The sequence below is a fragment of the Mesocricetus auratus genome, unplaced genomic scaffold (assembly GCF_017639785.1).
Source record: "Mesocricetus auratus isolate SY011 unplaced genomic scaffold, BCM_Maur_2.0 Super-Scaffold_2245, whole genome shotgun sequence".
NCBI lineage: Eukaryota > Metazoa > Chordata > Mammalia > Rodentia > Cricetidae > Mesocricetus > Mesocricetus auratus.
Window position 1 is genome coordinate 48686108 of NW_024429180.1, and position 19625 is coordinate 48705732.

General features: G+C 39.5%; 1 protein-coding gene across 4 annotated transcripts in view; it reads left to right on the plus strand.

Annotated features, from left to right (window-relative positions):
- Fndc3a (fibronectin type III domain containing 3A) overlaps positions 1-19006 on the plus strand; it is a 152747-nt gene extending 133741 nt beyond the window's left edge. For all 4 annotated transcript variants that reach the window (XM_040732668.1, XM_040732714.1, XM_040732755.1 and 1 more), the window contains 12 exons: positions 2184-2322; positions 3304-3372; positions 4185-4303; positions 6434-6539; positions 6626-6801; positions 7987-8100; positions 8724-8873; positions 8967-9250; positions 9342-9554; positions 11895-12061; positions 12866-12993; positions 16550-19006. In XM_040732668.1, the coding sequence (XP_040588602.1) occupies positions 2184-2322; positions 3304-3372; positions 4185-4303; positions 6434-6539; positions 6626-6801; positions 7987-8100; positions 8724-8873; positions 8967-9250; positions 9342-9554; positions 11895-12061; positions 12866-12993; positions 16550-16864 (1980 nt within the window). In that variant the 3' untranslated portion in view covers positions 16865-19006. The remainder of the gene's footprint in view (positions 1-2183; positions 2323-3303; positions 3373-4184; positions 4304-6433; positions 6540-6625; positions 6802-7986; positions 8101-8723; positions 8874-8966; positions 9251-9341; positions 9555-11894; positions 12062-12865; positions 12994-16549) is intronic.
- The last annotated feature ends 619 nt before the right edge of the window (positions 19007-19625 follow it).

Below are 19625 nucleotides of genomic sequence, written 5' to 3' on the forward strand. Positions count from 1 at the left end.
TCAAGATGGAGCACTTTCAACCAGGAGCCTCAGACACTTTGACTGTAGCAGCTGCTTGGCTGTGAAAGTGGTGGAAAAAAGGCTGTACAGTGTTTGGCTCCATCTTTTTCAGAGGCTCCAGGGTCTCGTTACTCAATAGCATCAATGATGGCTCATAGTCATGTCTCTTGTTTTCATCTCGCCCGGGATCTCTTGCGCATGTTCTTTTCTTCATCTTGTGCCCTAACTGAGAGCGTACCCTGAGTTTTATGCTCCTTAGTGTAGCCCTTTCTCATTCTATGGCATTTCCATGGGGAAGTCTACGTGCTGCATTTCAGCATTAAGCACGACTTAACAGTTCTAAAGCAAAAGCTCACTGACATGCTGTGCCTTGTTCTTGCTTTGTCACAATTGCAGTTGTAAGGAATTCTAACTCTTTAGCATCCTAGTGGAACTGTGCTCATTGCCTCATATGTTTTCCATCAGTTCTGGTCTGAGGATTTTGTTAAGCCTTCTAAAGGAAACAGCTGTCCCGTAAGAAACAGATTGATATAAAATCCTTCATATTTCCAATAAGTTTTTATTTTAAAAATTTTTGATACATATATTTTGATCTTATTCCTCTTTCTACCCCCAACTCCTTCTAGATCCTCTTAACTCAGTGCCCACCCAACTTCATGCTTAAAAAAACAAAAATTTAACAAAAAATAGCAATAAAGCAAATACCTAAAGATTAAACACCAAAAAAAAAAAAAAACCCAAACAGAGTTCGTTTTGTATTTCCCAGCTTTTTGCCTGGCATGGGGCCTTTCCAAGAACATAACTTGCTGATATTTTGTTGGAAAAAAATGATTTTCCCTTTTTCAGCAAGTGTAGTTCCTCTGTGAGACTGGCATGACAAGAGAGAATTACCTAACATGCCTTCAGCGAGATTTCTTTTGATGGGATGAACCCGCTGTACCAACCTGTTTGAGGTGCCAATTGCAAATAGCTTCTTGGTCAGGCATGGAACCTTGTGTACATTCTCCATTCTCTGCTGGGATCTTCGTGGACTTGTGAGGTCTTCTATGTACCGTCACAGTCTCTGTGAGCTCACGTGTGCATCAGTTCTGTTGTGTCTGTAGGACACCATTTCCTTGGCGTTATCTACCACCTGGGGCTCTTCCCGTCTTTCTGCCTCTCTTCTACAGATCCCTAAGCCTTGAGGAGGGACTGGAGGGGTTTGATAATGACCTCACATAAAGGTCCGGGCACTCTGAAGTCTGTCACTCCCACTGTTTAGTTGTGGATCTCTGTTAATCCCCATCTGTGTGGATCTGTCTGTTAAACCCCATCTCTTGCGAAAGGTGTCTCTGGTGAATGAGGCAGTATGCCATTAGGAGTCATTTTGTTGCTGTGTTCCTTAGCAGAATAATAGTAGGTTTTCTCCTAACCAAAAAAGCTCAGGGCCAGATGGATTCAGTGCACATTCTGCCAGACCTTTCAAGAACTAATGCCAGTACTCCTAAAATTATTCTGCAAAGTAAAGTTTAGTCTGCATTTGGTAATTGTTTTATGATACCAAAACCACACCAAGATCCAACATAAAAGAAAGCTATAGATCAATATTCCTTATGAGCATACATGCAAAATTAAATTCAAGAACACACCAACAATTTTACTCAGCATAGTCAAACTGATTTTATTCCAGAGATGGATGGATAGTACAACATACATATATTGATAAGTGTAAGCCACCATATAAACAGCCTAAAAGACAGCCTGATCATTAGATGTGGAAAAGTCCTTTGACAGAATCCATCACCCCTTCATGATAAAATTCCTAAGGAGATTAGACATACCAGAGACATACCTAAACATAATAGATGCAATTTACAACATTACCCTGAACAGGGAGGAACTCAAAGCATTTTCATTAAAAAACAAGACAAGGGTATCTTCTTTCTCTATACCTATTCAGTTCAATACTTGAAGTCTTAACTACAGCAACAAGACAACTAAAGAAGATCAGAGGGATACAAATAGGAAAAAAAAGGAATCAACTAATAGACACACTGAGGCAAACATGAGCAAAAGAGACCTCAAAACCCCCACAGTGACACACTTCCTCCAACAAGGCCACCTCTCCTAATAATGCCACTCCCTTTGGGGGCCATTTTCTTTCAAACCACCACACAAACATTAAGTCTGTGTTCTCATCACAGGTCATTGCTTATAACTCCGAAGGTAAAAGCAACCCGAGTGAGGTGGTGGAATTCAGTACCTGCCCTGACAAACCCGGGGTGCCTGTGAAGCCCTCAGTTAAAGGGAAGATACACTCCCATGGCTTCAAAGTCACTTGGGGTAAGATGATCCTGCTCTGTTTTGTGTTTGATAGAGTGATTTAATTATGAATTTTTCTTTGTTCTTAAAATTTAAGAGAAATATAGACCACCCTTGTGAAAGTATTGGGGTGCCTTTTGCTAGAAATTTACTACATTTCATCCTTAGAGGAGAAGAAAAGACATGAGCAGCTAGTTGAGAATTTATGTTCCTTACTTATGGGCGTATGTCCAGGTGGATAAATTATTGCTATATCCAGCCATGCTCAAACAGTGATTCCTGTGAATTGTTAATGTTGTGCCAGCCTATGGAGTGAGAGACCAGAGTCACGGGAAGTGATTCGGAAGACAGAGATACTGTTGATGGACACAGATCTCTGAATTCAGTAACATTGTGATTGTGGTGCTTGGGTGATCTTATTAAACTCAGGGTAGTCAGATAGGAAGTGTGTCCTCCATGGAGGGTCCATCTGTGGAAAGCCATGTGGCACTAGAAGAACTGGGGAGCCACTATAAGAGGACGAACAGGGACAGCTTTGTGTGAACCAGAAGACTGCTGACTATGGGGCCAGCAGCACCCAAGGCATCTTAGCTCTCAAAAAAATGAAATAACAGCAAAACCCCTGAGTTACTCCCTCAAACATGCTGAACATCTGCTTACACACGAGACCAGTGGGACAGCACACAGTGTGCATACTCGATCATGGCCAGGAGACACAATCGAAAAAGTCACCATATTACAAATATGTACAAGTTTCAAACTCTGTTTAAGTCTAAAGTCAGTGGAATATTGTGCAGCCACCAAAAATTATGGAAGAGCCAACTTTATAAATGTGGGAAGATGAGGTGTATTAACTGAAAAGTGGTGACAACTGTAGACAAAGGAAGTGTAAATACATGATAGCTACAATGTTAATGTGATTCTTTCCCCTTTAACAATCCTGCCTTTGGGGTTCTGTTTGGGGTTTTCTGTGTTTTAAGACTAATCCTTTGTTTTTAATAGATCCACCAAAAGACAATGGAGGGGCACCCATCAATAAGTACGTAGTGGAGATGGCGGAAGGTCCGAACGGTAAGCATCACTGGTGAAGGTGATAGATTTGTTCTAGTCAATGAGCCTCAACTCTTCCAGGCTCTGCATTGTGCTTGCTACCATACAAATGGTTTTGCTTGGTTCGGTGGTGATGGTGATGGTGGTGTTTGTAGCAGCCATGATCATGCCCAGTGTGATGCACTTCGGTTTGTAACCTCTGGAAATAAGTGGGTTAGATGTCAGCCTGCTGTCTACCTCTATTATATGTGTTTTCTTTTTTCATTTGTTTATATTGTGCAATCCTAGCATATCCAGACTGATCCTGAGATATTATATATTTATTTTTTTAATTAAAGAGTAGTTTACTAAATTAGGTTTATACTCACATGTACCAAAGGAAAATTATTCTCTAAAAGTTAGTTCCAATTAAGGTTTTTAAGACATATAAGCTTTATGCTTGAGTCACCTGTACAAAATGGCCTGTTTACTGAAAAGAAAGGTCTGATAATTATGATTAAATATGCTGTGATACTGGTTCTTTATACTCTTATAATATTATTACTGGACCAGTAAGCACATTTAATATGCTTAATTAAAAGCAAATTACCAATCTAAGACAAAGGCTGTACAGAGATATTTTAGTTCAACAAACCCATACATATTTGTCTGGAAGGCTACATGCATAAGGAAAATTAAATCCTTTCCAGGAAACTCAAGTTTCCTGGCTTAACAATGTTTCTGATAAATTATGTAAATACTTAGTGAAGCCTGAGATAACCCTGCCCTGTCCGTGACACCAAAATGTTAAACATTACCTCATAGATGACTGCACATAATTCTGCATTTTTCAGGAAACAAGTGGGATATGATTTACAGTGGCGCTACCAGGGAACATCTTTGTGACCGGCTGAATCCAGGCTGCTATTACCGCTTACGCGTTTACTGCATTAGTGACGGAGGGCAGAGTGCGGTAATGCTTAGTAGACTTGTTTTAAATGAGACTGGATCAACATCTTACCCTTGTTAAAATTTGTGTACAAATGTGGAAAAGTAATTCCTGTAACCTGAGTGGTTAGTGTTACTGTTACCCCGATATGCGAACAGGATATCTCTCTCCTAGCCCATATGTAGGTAACTTTAGGGTGATATCTGATATCCATATCCAGTAGAAATTGAAATAGTTTCCTGCTCTGTAAATTGTGTGTGAGAAGAAACCATAAATTGTTTACACACAGATATGATATTTGAATATTTTAGAAAAGTATTATTTTATGATTGTTAAGAGACTCAGTAGCCAGAAGTTTATTCCCAGCATTTGGGAGACAGAGTCAGGTAGATCCCTGAGTTCGAGGACAACCTGGTTTACAGAGCGAGTTCCAGGAGAGCAAGGACTACATGGAGAAACTGTGTCTTAGAAAAAAAACAAAAAGAGGGAGACTCACTTAATAACTAAAGTGGACAATAACTTCTTCAGTTGTATTGATCCTATCCCAATTCTGAGGACAGTTCTAGAGCCTGGTTCAATTTGAGTACATCCAGCAACTTCAATTAAACTCATTCAATCCCAGCATTTTTCATGGGTCAGTAACTGAGTGAGGGTGTCCTCTCGGGCGGTCTGATTGCCCATGTGGGCTGGCCACACAGTACTTCCACTGTCTAAGCACTCAGCATTTGACCAGTGAATCTGCTCACTGGCTGGAACCGCAGCATGCGAACACTGCACGGAGGAAGACGCCCCCTTCCTCGTCCTTAAGTCATTTCAAACCACAGACTCTTTTGTCCTCCCCACTCTGTGCCAAGGTACTTGCTCCAGTTCCCATCTCTGTGTTTCTCATAGCTGCGTTTGGAGGAGCATCCTCAAGCGTGCCAAGGACCCTGGCCCAGGCGTATACCATGAGCAGCCCCAGTAGCTAAGCTAAATGAACCAGGATGAGGCAGATGCTCCTCATGGATGTGGATAGCAGAGTGCCTCTGCTCACTCACATCTTCCTCTTCTCCACTCCTGGGCAGGCACCACACTCCAGGTGCCTGCTGCATTTGTAATGAATTGAATCACGAATCGTCTGTGGGAACATTCGGGATGATACTTTTCAAGTAATTTTACATAATGAAAATACTCTTGTAAAAAATGACTTTTAAACTGCTTGTCAGACGTGCAAATATTGTGAAACTGAGTGTGAGTCCTGTCCCGCAGGCATGTGGTACAGTGTTCCTAATTTTAGCCACTGAGAGCGCTACCTGGTAGTAAAGGCCTCACTTGGTACTAGAACGCTTTTTCTGTACAGGAGACCTCCCTGAGTCCCCAGAAACACCCAGAGAAAAAAAACAAAATCTCCCTGCATTTAAGAACAACAAACATAAGCATCTAATATTATTGTCTAGTGCATCATTGAAGCATTCTTACATAGAATGCCTGTCTGAAAAAAAAAATGTTGAGCAAATAGTTTGTGTGTAAAAAGAATGTATACAGCTTCGAAACATGAAAGTTAATCTTGAAAGTAAAGTCAAGGTTGGGGCTTGAAGCTTTTCACAGTAAGGTATTGCCTAGCATGTGTAAGGTCCCCTGGGTTCAAGCTCTGTCCATAAGAACATAAATAGAGACTTTTAGTAGGAACGAGTATCTGAATAGAAAGATGCTGTATATCAAAGAAACTTACCTGGTTGTAGAATTGTTTTTAGAGGAATAGAATAAATAAATTTAGGTTAAAATAGAGTTAAAAGAAAAAAAAACTGAGTCTTAACCTCCGAAAACATAGGGTCAAAACAACCTAAGAGATTTATGGGTCTCTTTGGACAGAACGTTTTTAGTTGCCAATTGTCTTTGATATTTCATTTGTTTTGTTTCCTAGTTATTAGGAGGATTTGTTCTTTTCCCAACTTGTTTTAAAAATAGTTATAGTGTAAGTCTGTCTGTCTATAAAAATATACAGTGTAATGATTTAATAAGGCTCAATTCTATTCAGTACCTTCTTTCAGTCCATAGTACAGTTTCACACTGTTGTTACAATTTCATGATTTGTGTTGTATTAATGTCCTTTATCAAAGCAATCTGATTGTTTGTTTGGGATATTTTGTTTTGATTTTCCTTTTGTTTTGGCAGGTCTCTGAATCCTTACTTGTGCAGACTCCAGCTGTGCCTCCTGGCCCATGCCTCCCTCCCAGGTTGCAGGGTAGACCCAAAGCTAAAGAAATCCAGTTGCGATGGGGTAATTTCCATTTTGGCAATGAATTATAATCAAGTTAGAATCAAAAGTGTTCTTCCCATTAAAAGCCTAAATCTGTCTACCCTTAGGACCACCTGTAGTTGATGGTGGATCACCCATTTCCTGTTACGCGGTAGAAATGAGTCCTGCAGATAAAGATGAGCCGAGAGATGTTTACCAGGGATCTGAAGTGGAGTGTACAGTGAGCAACCTTCTTCCTGGAAAGACTTACAGCTTCAGACTCCGTGCGGCCAACAGGATGGGGGTGAGGGACTCAAGCATGTGTCGTCACATCCATTAGCAAGCCATTTTGTTTTAAAAAGTTTCTAGTGGTGAATAAGAAATAGTGTACCCTATGCCTTGCCTTGCTGTCTTTGTCCTGTCAGGCCTCAGTTAATTTTTGGCACTTGAAAAGAGATGTGGTTCCCTTCGGGGAGTATTGAAAACCCTGTCTGCATCATCACTATGCTGGTTTTAAGGAACATTTACTCCCCATTGCAGACCCGATGTGATTCATGCTTTGCCTCATGGGCAAATGCTAATGTTTAAGCATTCCTGGCTTATATGAGCTATTTAAAAATACTGTATGTGTATATAGATAGTTCCATAAAATGAACAAAAGCGATGATATCTCACTTTGCAGCTAGTGACACTGGAACTCGGAGAGAATACTTCCATACAACTGTTAATGCCCTGGCCTCTCCATTAAGGCCAATTCCCTAGGACGAAGCAATTGCTTAGGTGTGTGGCACATATTATTTAAATATTCCATAATAATTTTTTTTCAAAATTAAGCTAACAGGTCTCTTTACCACAGTATAACAGACTGTGGTGCTTTGTTTTGTATCCTGTCCCTAACTGAAAAATATTTTTTATCTGTGAGCACGCTTAAATATTGTGACTGTGTAGCCCGTGGCAGTCCTTATTTAAGCCTCATCATCTGTGTGTAATCAGCGACTTCACAAGGCTGCGGTTCTCGGGTGGCAGACTCAGCACTAAGTCTTCATTTTTATTTACCGAGTTTTAATAGTTTGTCAGAATGACTTTAGATATTTACTTTGTCTGTTTCCGCTGGATGCCCATTGTGACTCCTGCTGCCCCAGAGTTTAAGATACAATTGATGCCTGCCATCTCCCGGGCCTTTGTTTAGTACCCATCTTCATCCCTCATATAGTTTCTTCATATTCCACCTCCTGATGCCCTGCCCTCTGTGCAAAAAACAGTTCATGAAGGGAATAAGAGAATCAGGGAGAGAAAGTATAGTAAACGAAATTTACAATTCTGCCTCTACTTCCACAGTTGTTAAATCTGCTCTCCATGAAATGCCTGTAAAATTATTACCAAAGTAATTCTGATGAACTTAATTTCTGTTGACTCTTTAAATACAGAATTCTGTTCAGGGAACATTTAAGGATGAAAAGGAAAATGTGTGTCCTGTTTGTTTTTCTAGTTTGGACCATTTTCAGAAAAATATGATATCACTACAGCTCCTGGGCCACCTGACCAGTGCAAACCCCCTCAAGTGATATGCCGATCTGCAACTTGTGCCCACGTGAATTGGGAGGTATTGTAATTTCCACTGCCTTACATAATTTTCCTGAGGGATTGGAGAAGAAGTGCATATAAAAGAACTAAGGCCATCTCACTTGCTGGCCCTTCAGATTTTATGTGAAAAATATGTCCTAGATAAATTCCCATGGTAAAAGTGAGTTGGGTGTTTGAGTCAAGTATGTTTGCCCCTGAGGTACTTAGACTCTTGTTGTAGTTTGTGTTTTTATCAAAGGCTTTGTTTCCTTATTGAGATAGTCCAGCCACCAGTGAACTTTGACAAACATTCTCAAATTCATTGTTGCCAGTGTATTTACTGTGTATTGGAATTGGTCACTAATGACAGTCACAATTTCCGTTTCCTTTGAAATGTAATGATGAAAGTATCTGTATAAGTTAACATTCTGTTCTCAAATTATATTGAAGTTTGTTTACCTAACTACTTTTGGTATGAGGCAGTTATATTTTGACTGTTTGATAATTTTAGTGAATAAAAATATAAAATGATACAGTGTGATTGTGTTTAGATGTTTTAAATAAATTCAAAAGCAGTCCTGTTTTTAATGTTAGAGGAAAGAACATTCTTGCCCCAGAGCTATTGAATACCAAGACTTAAGAAACTGTATCCTTTTCTTAAAGATTCCTTTGAGTAACGGAACTGACGTCACTGAGTACCGGCTGGAATGGGGAGGAGTTGAAGGAAGTATGCAGCTGTGTTACTGTGGGCCTGGCCTCAGCTGTGAATTAAAAGGACTTTCGCCAGCTACTACCTATTACTGCAGAGTCCAGGTGCGTGACCGGTGGGTGCCTCGGCACACTGTCCAGAGTCTTCTGTTTGGAGGCCGCTGTCACAGTCATGTCTCTGTCTTTATTCATCTGTAGGCGATGAGTGTTGTGGGTGCAGGTCCTTTCAGTGAAGTTGTAGCCTGTGTGACTCCACCGTCGGTTCCTGCCATTGTGACTTGTCTTCAAGAAATGAATGATGACGATATAGAAAATCCCCATTACTCACCTTCTACCTGCCTTGCAATTAGCTGGGAAGAGCCTTATGACCATGGTTCAGAAATCCTTGCCTACAGCATAGACCTTGGAGATAAGCAGCCCTTGTCAGTGGGAAAGATGACAAGTTATATCATAGACAGTTTGCAACCAGATACAACATACAGGTACACCTCCAAAACTGTGCCTATGTTTGCCTAAACCGGAAAAGTGATTTAAGTAATCGTAAGCTAAACTTATTTTTTGTGTGTCATTTAGAATACGAATTCAAGCCTTGAATAGCCTTGGAGCTGGTCCCTTCAGCCATACGATTAAATTAAAAACTAAGCCCCTCCCTCCGGATCCACCTCGACTGGAATGTGTTGCCTTTAACCACCAGAACCTTAAGCTTAAATGGGGAGAAGGAACCCCGAGGACATTATCAACCGATGCTGTTCAGTACCACCTTCAGATGGAGGATAAGAATGGAAGGTGGGGCTTCACTTCCTTTTTCGTGTATATTTTTTGGGGGCTGATGTATATAAATGTTTATAGTATAAATAATTTGCCAGGGCAGAGTGAAGACTATCAGAAGGAGCCAACTAGGTGGTTCATAGGTGAAGCCAGCTGCTGCCAGCCTCACAGCCTGAGCTCAGTCCGTGACACCACATGATGGAAGGAGAGAACCAACTTCTGGGAGTTGTCATTTGACCTCCACACATGCGTCAGGTTCTAGGCAGGAAGGTTATGCCTGACTCACTGCCCCACACTCTGACGCAAGGCCTGCACACTGAATCAGCAGTGCAGTCCTCCTCACCCGCAGGTCCCCAGTGGCTTCTGTGGTTTCTTTTAATCCTGTATTTCAGCTACACTGTGTTACCAGATTCTTTTACATTGTATAAATACCAACATAGGACTATTTATTCACTATTTAATCATTGCCATGTGCCTTCTGTATCTGTTAATCTTGTAATAATGTCGGGTTTTGAATTTTACTTTTGTATTTACCAATTAATTAGAAATTTGCCCAACTGCTGGGTTTTCTCAAGGTTTACGTTGGTTTTAATCACTTTTAGGAACATTATACATTACCATAGTGTGTGTGTTTTAATGTTTGTACATTTATTTATGGCAGAGTTGCATGTATCCTTTTTTGCAGAAGGTTCTCCACCATGCCACAGATTTGTGGTATAACCACTTATAATTTATCTTTATTATAAACTATGCTGGGTGAATGTTTAAATTCTTCTCATTCATGTTAGATTATTTGCACTCAGGTGAAGTGCAAGAAGGCTTGCTGGAAACAGTTCTACCTTGGTGCTCGGCTAGAACCACAGGGTTTGAAGAACCATTTGTTCTTCACATACGTTACTAGCATTGGGCAAATTGACAGTTTAAATTCACTCCAACTCACAATGGTTACATTTGGGATAGTGCAAAAAGGTTTACAGAGAGCATTCAAATTAGTGCTTGGACAAAAGGTAAAGCTTCTGTTAAACATAAGATATTGCAAACTTTTCATTCGCATTCATTTAGCATATGAAGAATTTCTGGGGTATGAATATGCCTAAGAAAAATGAAATTTTTTTATGTAAGTGTATGTGTATGGTTGTTTTGCTTGCGTGTGTGTGTGTACCATATCCTGTGTAGTCCTCACAGAGGTCAGAAGACGATGTTTGATGCCTTTGAACTGGAGTTATATATGGTTGTGAGGCACGATGTGCATGCTGGGAACCAAACTAGAATCCCGTGCAGGAGCAGCCAGTGCTCTGAACCACTGAGCATCTCCCCAGCCTCTGCTCCCTTTGCCTTTATAGCTAACATTGGCTGTATGGTGGCATCACAAGAGAGAGTTTTGTCACTTTCAGCTGTTCTCAACTGTGGTTATTCCCCCACCCCCTTCCTTTCAAATGCAAAGGAAATGAATTTCAGAGGTTCAGAAGGCCGGGCTTGTCTAGTTACTGCTTATTGCAAATATATATGCTTCAGGTCATAAACTATTTCTTGTTGCTAGCCTTACTACAGTTTCCAAGCTGTTAGCAGTTATCTGGGCATTCATTATTCAGTTCTCAGTTTCCAAAACTTTGTTAAAAAGCTGCCTATTAAAAATATTGAGAAACTGGACAAGTGGTGGTGCACACCTTTAATGCCAGCACTTAGGAGGCAGAGGCAGGTAGATCTCTGTGAGTTCAAGACTAGCCTGGTCTACCAAGAGAGTTCTAGGACAGCCTCCAAAGCCAGAGAGAAACCCTGTCTCGAAAAACCAAAAAAAAAGAGAGAAACATTCAATACATAAGTAATATATTAGGGAAGACATGTGTAGTTATAAACATCTACCTAATAGCTCATATAGTTTTTTTTTTAATTATAGACTCTCATAGTACTCTTTAAATGTCACTAAGCTAGCTAACATTATACCTGTGAGTTAAGAATTGCCTTTTCTTTTTTAAATAAACCAAGAGAAACTTAAGTGCAGAGTGTCTCATATCTCAAGTTAATGTTGTAGATAACAAACTGTCTGATTATGACTTGATTGGAACTAACTCATAATGAAAGCAGGGCCTTGGTGTTGTTCCAATGCCTTTAAAATTGTAAGCATAAAAGGCAGCAGGCAGAGGCAAAGTGAGCATTAGATTAGTAACATGTTTTTCCATAAATCAGGTCAGGTTGGGAGAGCTACACGTTTATTAGCTGATGGAAAACATAATTGACAACTATTCCTGAGGCTAAGATTTTGGAGCCATTTATTCCTAAATAATATGACCCATTATACACTTGTGTGTTTTAAAGCATTTTTATATGGTGTTGTAAAGATGATTATTTCTCTTTCAGGTTTGTCTCGCTGTACAGAGGACCTTGTCATACATACAAAGTGCAACGGCTCAGTGAGTTCACCTCCTACAAGTTCTGCATTCAAGCTTGCAATGAAGCTGGGGAAGGTCCTCTCTCCCAAGAGTATGTTTTCACCACTCCAAAATCCGTCCCGACTGCCTTGAAAGGTAATTTATATGCCCTGAAGTTGTTTTCTTTAATGAAGTGCTTTATTTCGATGAAAATTTAGCACCCGGTGTCTCCCTATTGGTTATATTAAAGCATAGGTAAAGCACATGCTAAGAGTTCACTCAGTTATCAAATCTGCTTTATGTGTTACACTAATACTCAGCAAAGTCACTGGTCTTTTTAATGATCTGACACAGACACTAAATTGAATAAAAAAGTTGCGTTTCAAATTAGGTTCATTTGCAATTTCTGCTTTTGTTATTTAAAGAATAAATATCACAAACTCTGGTCATTTAAATGTTTCAGATTGGGGGAGCCAGGTCTCCTCTAAGAATGACAAAGGCTTATTTTGACACACAAACATGTACTCATGTACATACACACTATACACATATTTCTAACTTTGAAGTGGCTCTCGTTTTAAAATGATTCTGGCAAGGATTGTACTTAGTATGTTTATCTACAGAGATGACAGTTCATAGTGAGAGAGACTGCCGGGAAGGTGTGCTGTATCAGGCACTGGGAGTAGCTGGTTAAGCAGACCCCGGCTAGCACAACTGTTTGTAGCTAGCCTTCCCATTATTGATGAGTTTCACTGCACCATTCTCTTGCTCCCTTATCCAGTCTCATGACTTCATAAAGATTATTGTTTTTTAATCATTTTATGTACCTATAGCAAAAATTAACAGTTAAGTTTATAACTTGGTTTTAGAGATTTGTTGATTTTGATAAAAACAAGTGTCTGTGTAATGTGCCTAATTAAACCAAATGGAGCTGATCTTATTTATGTTTGTTCCATCTAGCCCCCAAAATAGAGAAAATAAATGATCACACTTGTGAAATTACATGGGAGTATTTACAGCCAATGAAAGGCGACCCAGTTATTTATAACCTTCAAATTATGGTGGGAAAAGATTCAGATTTCAAACAGGTATGTGTCAAAACACTATTTTATATGTATGTGTTTTTAAACTTTAGTTTTTATTTTTAGTAGAAGATTTGAATGTGTTTACTATCTAAGAAACATTTGTTCAGTACATACTGCATTGCAGCTCTCTTAGAATTCAAGTTATTTTGTGAATGCACTGTTCCTGGCTAGATTATTCATTCATTCAGCAAGTATTCATTGAGCTCTTCGCCAGCAGTCAGGACACTGCAATGACAAGTGCTCCCTTTGTGGAAGCCACGGAGGAGTGGAAAGAGACACCTCAATATACACTATGTGAGACGGTTGTAAGTGCACTGGAGGAAAGAGAAAGCTGAGTCAGAGGACTGGGGAGTGCTGTAGTTTCCCTGAGGAAGTGCTGTGCGAAGAAGGAACCAAGATGAGGCCCCAAGGCAGCAGAGTGCTTGTTAAATTTGATCAGCAGTAAAGAGGCCAGTGTGAGGCAGAGAGATCCCTCAGACAAGCTTGATGGGAGTCAGGTAGTTACACTTCTCAGTGGTTACTGCCGCAAGGCCCATCCTACCCCAGGAGCTGACCTTCACAACATTGCTGAAGCCAGACTTGACAGTTCCTGGTTCCCCTTCAGTGCTCCGGCTCCTACTAACCTGTAGTTCTGTTGAGAAGTGAATAGTAAGGTAGCTCTCAATATACAGAGATGATGTGGAAAGCACACTGACATCCTGGGCTGTACAGTGACTTTCACTCCAGGTGAAATGAGAAGCCAAGAAAGGATTTTTGTGTTTTAGTCAAAATAGTTATATAATCAGACACACTCTGATTACACTGTTGAAATTGGAATAGGGGAATCAGTAAGGAGGCTTCAGTAATAATAGTAATTACTACATTATATTTTGAAGAGCGTATAACAAGATGAAGTTCTAAGGAAGTCAGTGTTTTCAGTGTTGTAGTTAGTAATCTAAAGTTAGTGATCTCTGTATTATCTCATCACTATTATTATCTAGTGCTTGACTATAACAGTGTAATTATATATTGAATATAACAGTAGCCTTATGATAAAATTCTAGGGGAAGTGTCAAATTTCCAGGACACCTTCTGGTAAAGACTGGGTGATAGAGCGGGTAATGGTTAGTGTTTCTCACCAAAGTCAGTGACCAGGTGGTCTGTCACCATTGCACTTCATCTGCTTGTTTTTTCCTTTGTGCTGTCAACCTTCCTTAGTTGTGAGGGTTTACAAAATGTTTGTTTTTATTGAATCCTACAATTTCTTTTCCCATTAGAAAAATTAATCATCCATCTGCTTTATTTCACCCTTATGATGTTGTTATAACAATAGAATTTTAATGCATGTATTTTTTTCTCTAAAACTATATAGAAGTGTAATATAGCTGAAATCACAAAGGGCCCCAAGAGTTAAATTTGGCTCCCATTGTTTTTCTCCATTAAATCATCTGTTACTTGACTTAATTATACTTCAAATTAATTTACAGATGAGCAGATTTCCTTCCAAGGAGGAAACACAATTAATATGTAAGAAAATGTAATTGTCTAACTGCATGTTTAAAGGAAATAGAGACCCATGAATTTTAATAAGTTTGTTACTACATGAAACAGGGATGCTAATTCTAATTTAACTTTAACTCTGAATTAGTATCACTTAAGATTGCTTGATAACTATAAAACTGAAAAGGCTAACTCTCAGAACTTTGTTCTTGCTGTAGCCCCTCTAAATCCCAGCACTTAGCACGTCCAGGGCTACACAGAGAAACTCTGTCTCCAACCCCCCCAACCCCAGAAAAGTTTCTAACTAGTACAATTAATATATTCTTGCACTCCCTCTCTCTGCTACACCTTGCCTCTTGTCACCCTCAAGCCATTTGTGGAGGATTTTTCTTCCCTAGCCATATTATCATACCTAGTTGAAGATAAAATCAGGGGAGCCCAAAGTAAAAAAAAAAAAAAAAAAAAAAAAGTTTTTAATTAATACTGCAGCATGATTCTGAGTTCAAGGCCAGCCTGGGCTACAAAGCAAGACCCTACCTAACACAAAAAGAAAAAAGACAAAAATTAAAAATGATTGTATCATAGTAAGACAAGTAAATATTTTAACTAAAATGGTTTTATATGTGTGTGCAGCTTTATCTTGACTTCTTCTATAACTTATTTTATGTAAGTTATTCTGCCGTATCTCAGACATAGATTGTACATTCCTACTTAGAACACTGATTTGCTTTCTCAGAACCAGTAACAGTTACCTTTTCCTGAAGATTTACCTTGTGGCTCTTTGCAATAAAAGTTTCTTTTTCATGTCAGCATCTACATTTTTACTTGAAGTCAATCATTTTACTAAGCTTTTTAGATGGCCTACCACATACTGGATTGTTGAGATATTAAAAAAAATGAGATAAGATCTTACACTGCCTCTTTGTGAGCAAACTAATCTGTTCAAAGTTAGATGTACAGCACAAATACAATTGGGAAGGGCAGAAAGCTTGACGGAATGCAAGTGCAAGTATCAGTAGATGTGACTTGTAACCCACCACTAGCTGAAGGAAACCACCTAGGAAGAGGTGGGGCATTATGAGTTTTCCTATTGGTAGAATGAGAAGAGGCTCATTGCTGAGAGTGATAATGTCTGTGGACATCTGCTGACAGCCTGGCACTGTAGTACTAAGTTCTCACTGAACTATGAAGCCACCATACCATGCAGGGCTTGGGTCACAGGGCAGTCAGCTCTGGTATGTAGCTTCCTCTTCTCTATGTGACTCCAGTATTGTTCATTTCTCTTCTAAGGCATGGTCAGGTTAGGCGTTAAGATTCTAGTCTGTGATTCCAAGTGACCAATCTTTGTCTAAAGTTGACAAAGTGATGTGCAGTGGATGCCTAGACACAACTTCCCTGCTGTTGTTTGAATCGACAGATGTTCAAAACTGTAGACCTTCATCACTTAGGCAGTTTCGACTCCTAAGTACGAAGTGAGCAAGAGTATACAGTCCCCTCTCATACAGTGAGTTCACAAAGAACAAAAGAGATGGCTTCTCTTTCTATTGTTTGAGTAAAGTAGGGAAATGCTTAGGAATGGATTTGGGTATTTGATTGCTCTATGACTTACTTGTAAACCATGAGGATACTTCTCACGTCCTCACATTTGCAGCACACAGGCAAGTACTTTAAAGGATGGGAGTTTTTAAAATGGCATTTAAAAGATAAAATTGAGGCTAAGAGATGACTCATTGGTGAAGTACTTGCTGTGCAAGCTGTGGACTTGAGTTTGAGCACTAACATCCACATAACAGCCAGGTGCAGTGGCATGTGCCTAAAATCCCAGAGCCTGCAAGATGGACACAGGAGAATCATCAAACTATTTAAAGATACTAATAATAAGTAATGAGTGATTGAAGCCAGTAAGGCACAGCATTGTCCTCTGGCCTACATGTGCAAGTGTCCACACACCACACATACACAAAGATGAAATCGGTGATGCTCAGGAGCTTCGCGTCTAAAATAATTCCAGAATGTGGCTGTGCTAATGTTTTCTGCCCAGGCTTCTTTCTTCATTCTTTTTCCAATTTTTCCTCAATAGATTTACAAGGGCCCTGATACTTCATTCCGGCACTCCAGCCTTCAGCTGAACTGCGAGTATCGATTTCGTGTTTGTGCCATTCGCCAATGCCAAGACCATGTGGGGCACCAGGACCTGGTAGGTCCCTACAGCGCCACAGTGCTCTTCATCTCTCAGAGGACAGAGCCTCCGGCTAGCACCAACAAAGACACTGTGGACGGCGTGCGGACCCGGCGCACTCTTAGTGATGAGCAGTGTGCTGCTGTCATCCTGGTGTTGTTCGCTTTTTTTTCCATTCTGATTGCCTTTATCATTCAGTACTTTGTAATCAAGTGAAAATATAACTTTATTTTTAACACTGTATTACATTTTATTTTGTCATGTACTAAAATTATTTCTGTATTGCTTTTACAAAATGGTGACATTTAGCACTGGCATTGACTATATATTGAAAAATGGTTTCGGCATTTTCAGTGCTTATGTTGTTGGGCAAAGGCTGGCACTTCGTGAGAATTCAGCCACAGAAACATCAATTTGGGGAGGGCTTTTTGTTTTGTTCTTTGATTGGGACTCCCCCCCCTTTTTCTTTTTTTTTTTTCTTTTGTTTTTTTTCCTCCTCCCTGCCCCCTTGGAAATGCCTTCTAGTAGGACAGTCTTTCTAAAAGGCAGTATTTGATTGTTTTGACCAATTAGCACGAGTGTAACAGTGATAACCACATCTGTTTGTTTCAATGATGATTGCCATGTGAAATTTTCAAATTGACTAGAATTTACACTAACATGCTCTACGAAACTTGTTCAAGTCCGATGCTGTGAAAGCAATCTAGTGCTATATTTCTACCTCCTCATTTGTCTTAATTGTTTGGTAAGTGGGATTTTGATGAATAACTGGAGGGCTTAGCAAACAAGAACTGGATGAAGGAATCTGAATAAGAAAAAGAAGCTTCCTCTTTGGTGAGTGTGGAGTTCTCCTTACAGGTACACATGAATTCACAAGTGAGTCCAAGAAAGCACAGATCCAGAAATGCCCATCTTTACTTGAACAGTTCCTCCTCTTGGGGTTTGAGAACAGAGGACTTTTAAATAGTAATTGAATTTGAAGCTCCTTCAGCTTCTAGTTTCTGGGCCTTTAAATTGTATGTGTATAAGTGCATACATGTACATAATGGCTGTGTGCCGACTGCCGTGTAAAGAGACACATGTCCACACTCATCTCTTGGTCTAGGTTAGCTTTGAAGGACTCCCAATGGTTTTTGCAGCATCTCCTATAACTACTGCCGTTGCCATCAGAATTTCTAATCAAACTCAACCTTTTTGTTTGGGGTACCAAATCTGAAGACAAAATTAATTTGCACCAGTAAACTTCAAGCTGCTTTCTTTCTTGAAAAACTAATGTTTAATGTATAATGTCTGTTTGGATACTGTTCCAAATTGTTGATTGCATGTGGGTACCGTTGCATTAGAGCACTTTGCAAATCGCATAGTTCATTGATGTCTTGTGAGCTTGCATTTGTGAGTTGGTGGATGGTCAGATTGAATTTTGTTGTATCACATTGTACATCTCGCCTTGATGTCAGTGACTGCCAGTAATAATACAGTCTGCAATGAATTTATATGAAATTTTTGTTTTATCGCATCTGTTATCTGTAGACATCTGTAACTAGCTTCTTTAATTTATTATTTGAATTTTAGAGTAGTGGATCACTAATTTTTAGTTGCTGAGGTTTGCATTTTAGTGATTACTAAGCACTTCTGTCTGTCAAAAAGAAACATATGTTTTGTGCTTTGAAGAACTCTGAAGCATTTCCCTTGTAATAGAATGGGCATGTATTGTAATTGTTTTATGTCATATGATCTGCGTTGTAGAAAAAAAACATTAACCTTTGTTCAACAAAAAGAAATGGATAAACTTAGCCTCTCCAAGTGGTAAGAAAACTCTCTCACTATAATATACTGTATGTTTACATTTTATTTAATCTCTCATGAGTAGGGTGATGACTTGTTCCCCAAACAACCACAATTACGATTGTTTTCTAGAAACTTCTTCAAAGTGCCACATTTGGCAGTACAAATGAGTTTGAGTGTAAGAGCCCAGAGATTTCTATATAGTTGAATGTCTAAAATGGTAAAATGTGCCACACAGTGGCTTATGTTTTTCATAGTAATTCAAATGAACTCCTATTTTTGATAGTAAATGTCATTTAATAGTGTACTCGCCATTTGAGCCTCACTGCAAAGTTAGTGCAGAGGAGAAAACAATTTTTAATGTAATCTTGATTTTACCTCATATACTGTACATTCCAAAAACTCAACTTTTTAAAGATTATAGATACACTACCAAACATATCACCTTAAAATTGTATAAGGTTGAGCTTCATACAAGTGAAAAAAATATAATCTCATAAGAATACATAAATATGTAGCAAAAGTATCTGTAAAATCCATGGAAAATAAAGGTTGTATCATTCTTTTTTGAAATACGTTTTTTCTGTTCACAAAGTTCATCATGTGCTACATATGTAAGAAAGTGAAATGGCTCCTCTCTCCCAGGGGGCTAAAGGCAGTTTTCCCCATGGTATTTGAGCTTCTTCAGCCTGAGGGGCAAATAATCAGTACGCAAGTAAAAGTCCAGTAGAGTCAAACGCTCACCCCAGTGCTCAGGAGACAGACGCAAGTGAGTTCCAGGCCAGCCAGGCTATGTAGGGAGACCCTGCCTTAGAAGAGTGTAGAAGCTTTGTCCTAATGAATTCATCTTGCACAATTCCTTAAATTTCTTGTTTGCTATACATAAACAATAGAGGGTGATTCTATTATAAACTTCCCATTGGAAAGGAAAAGGAAAATTCTAGTCCTGTCTACTTGAGAGGCTGAGGCAGGAAGATCATCTCAGCCTAGGAATTAAATGCCACACTGAGCAACATAGCCAGACTCTCTAAATAAAGAAGGTAGAAAGTGTTGCCCAGAAGGAATAAAACCCCTGTCTGTCCTCATCTATTAACATTTTCCCCACCACAGCAGCCCAGAACCTTGGTATTACTGTTGCAGCTGGATCTGCTCCACTGACACCTAATCCCACAGGCCTCCTCTAGAGGTCACT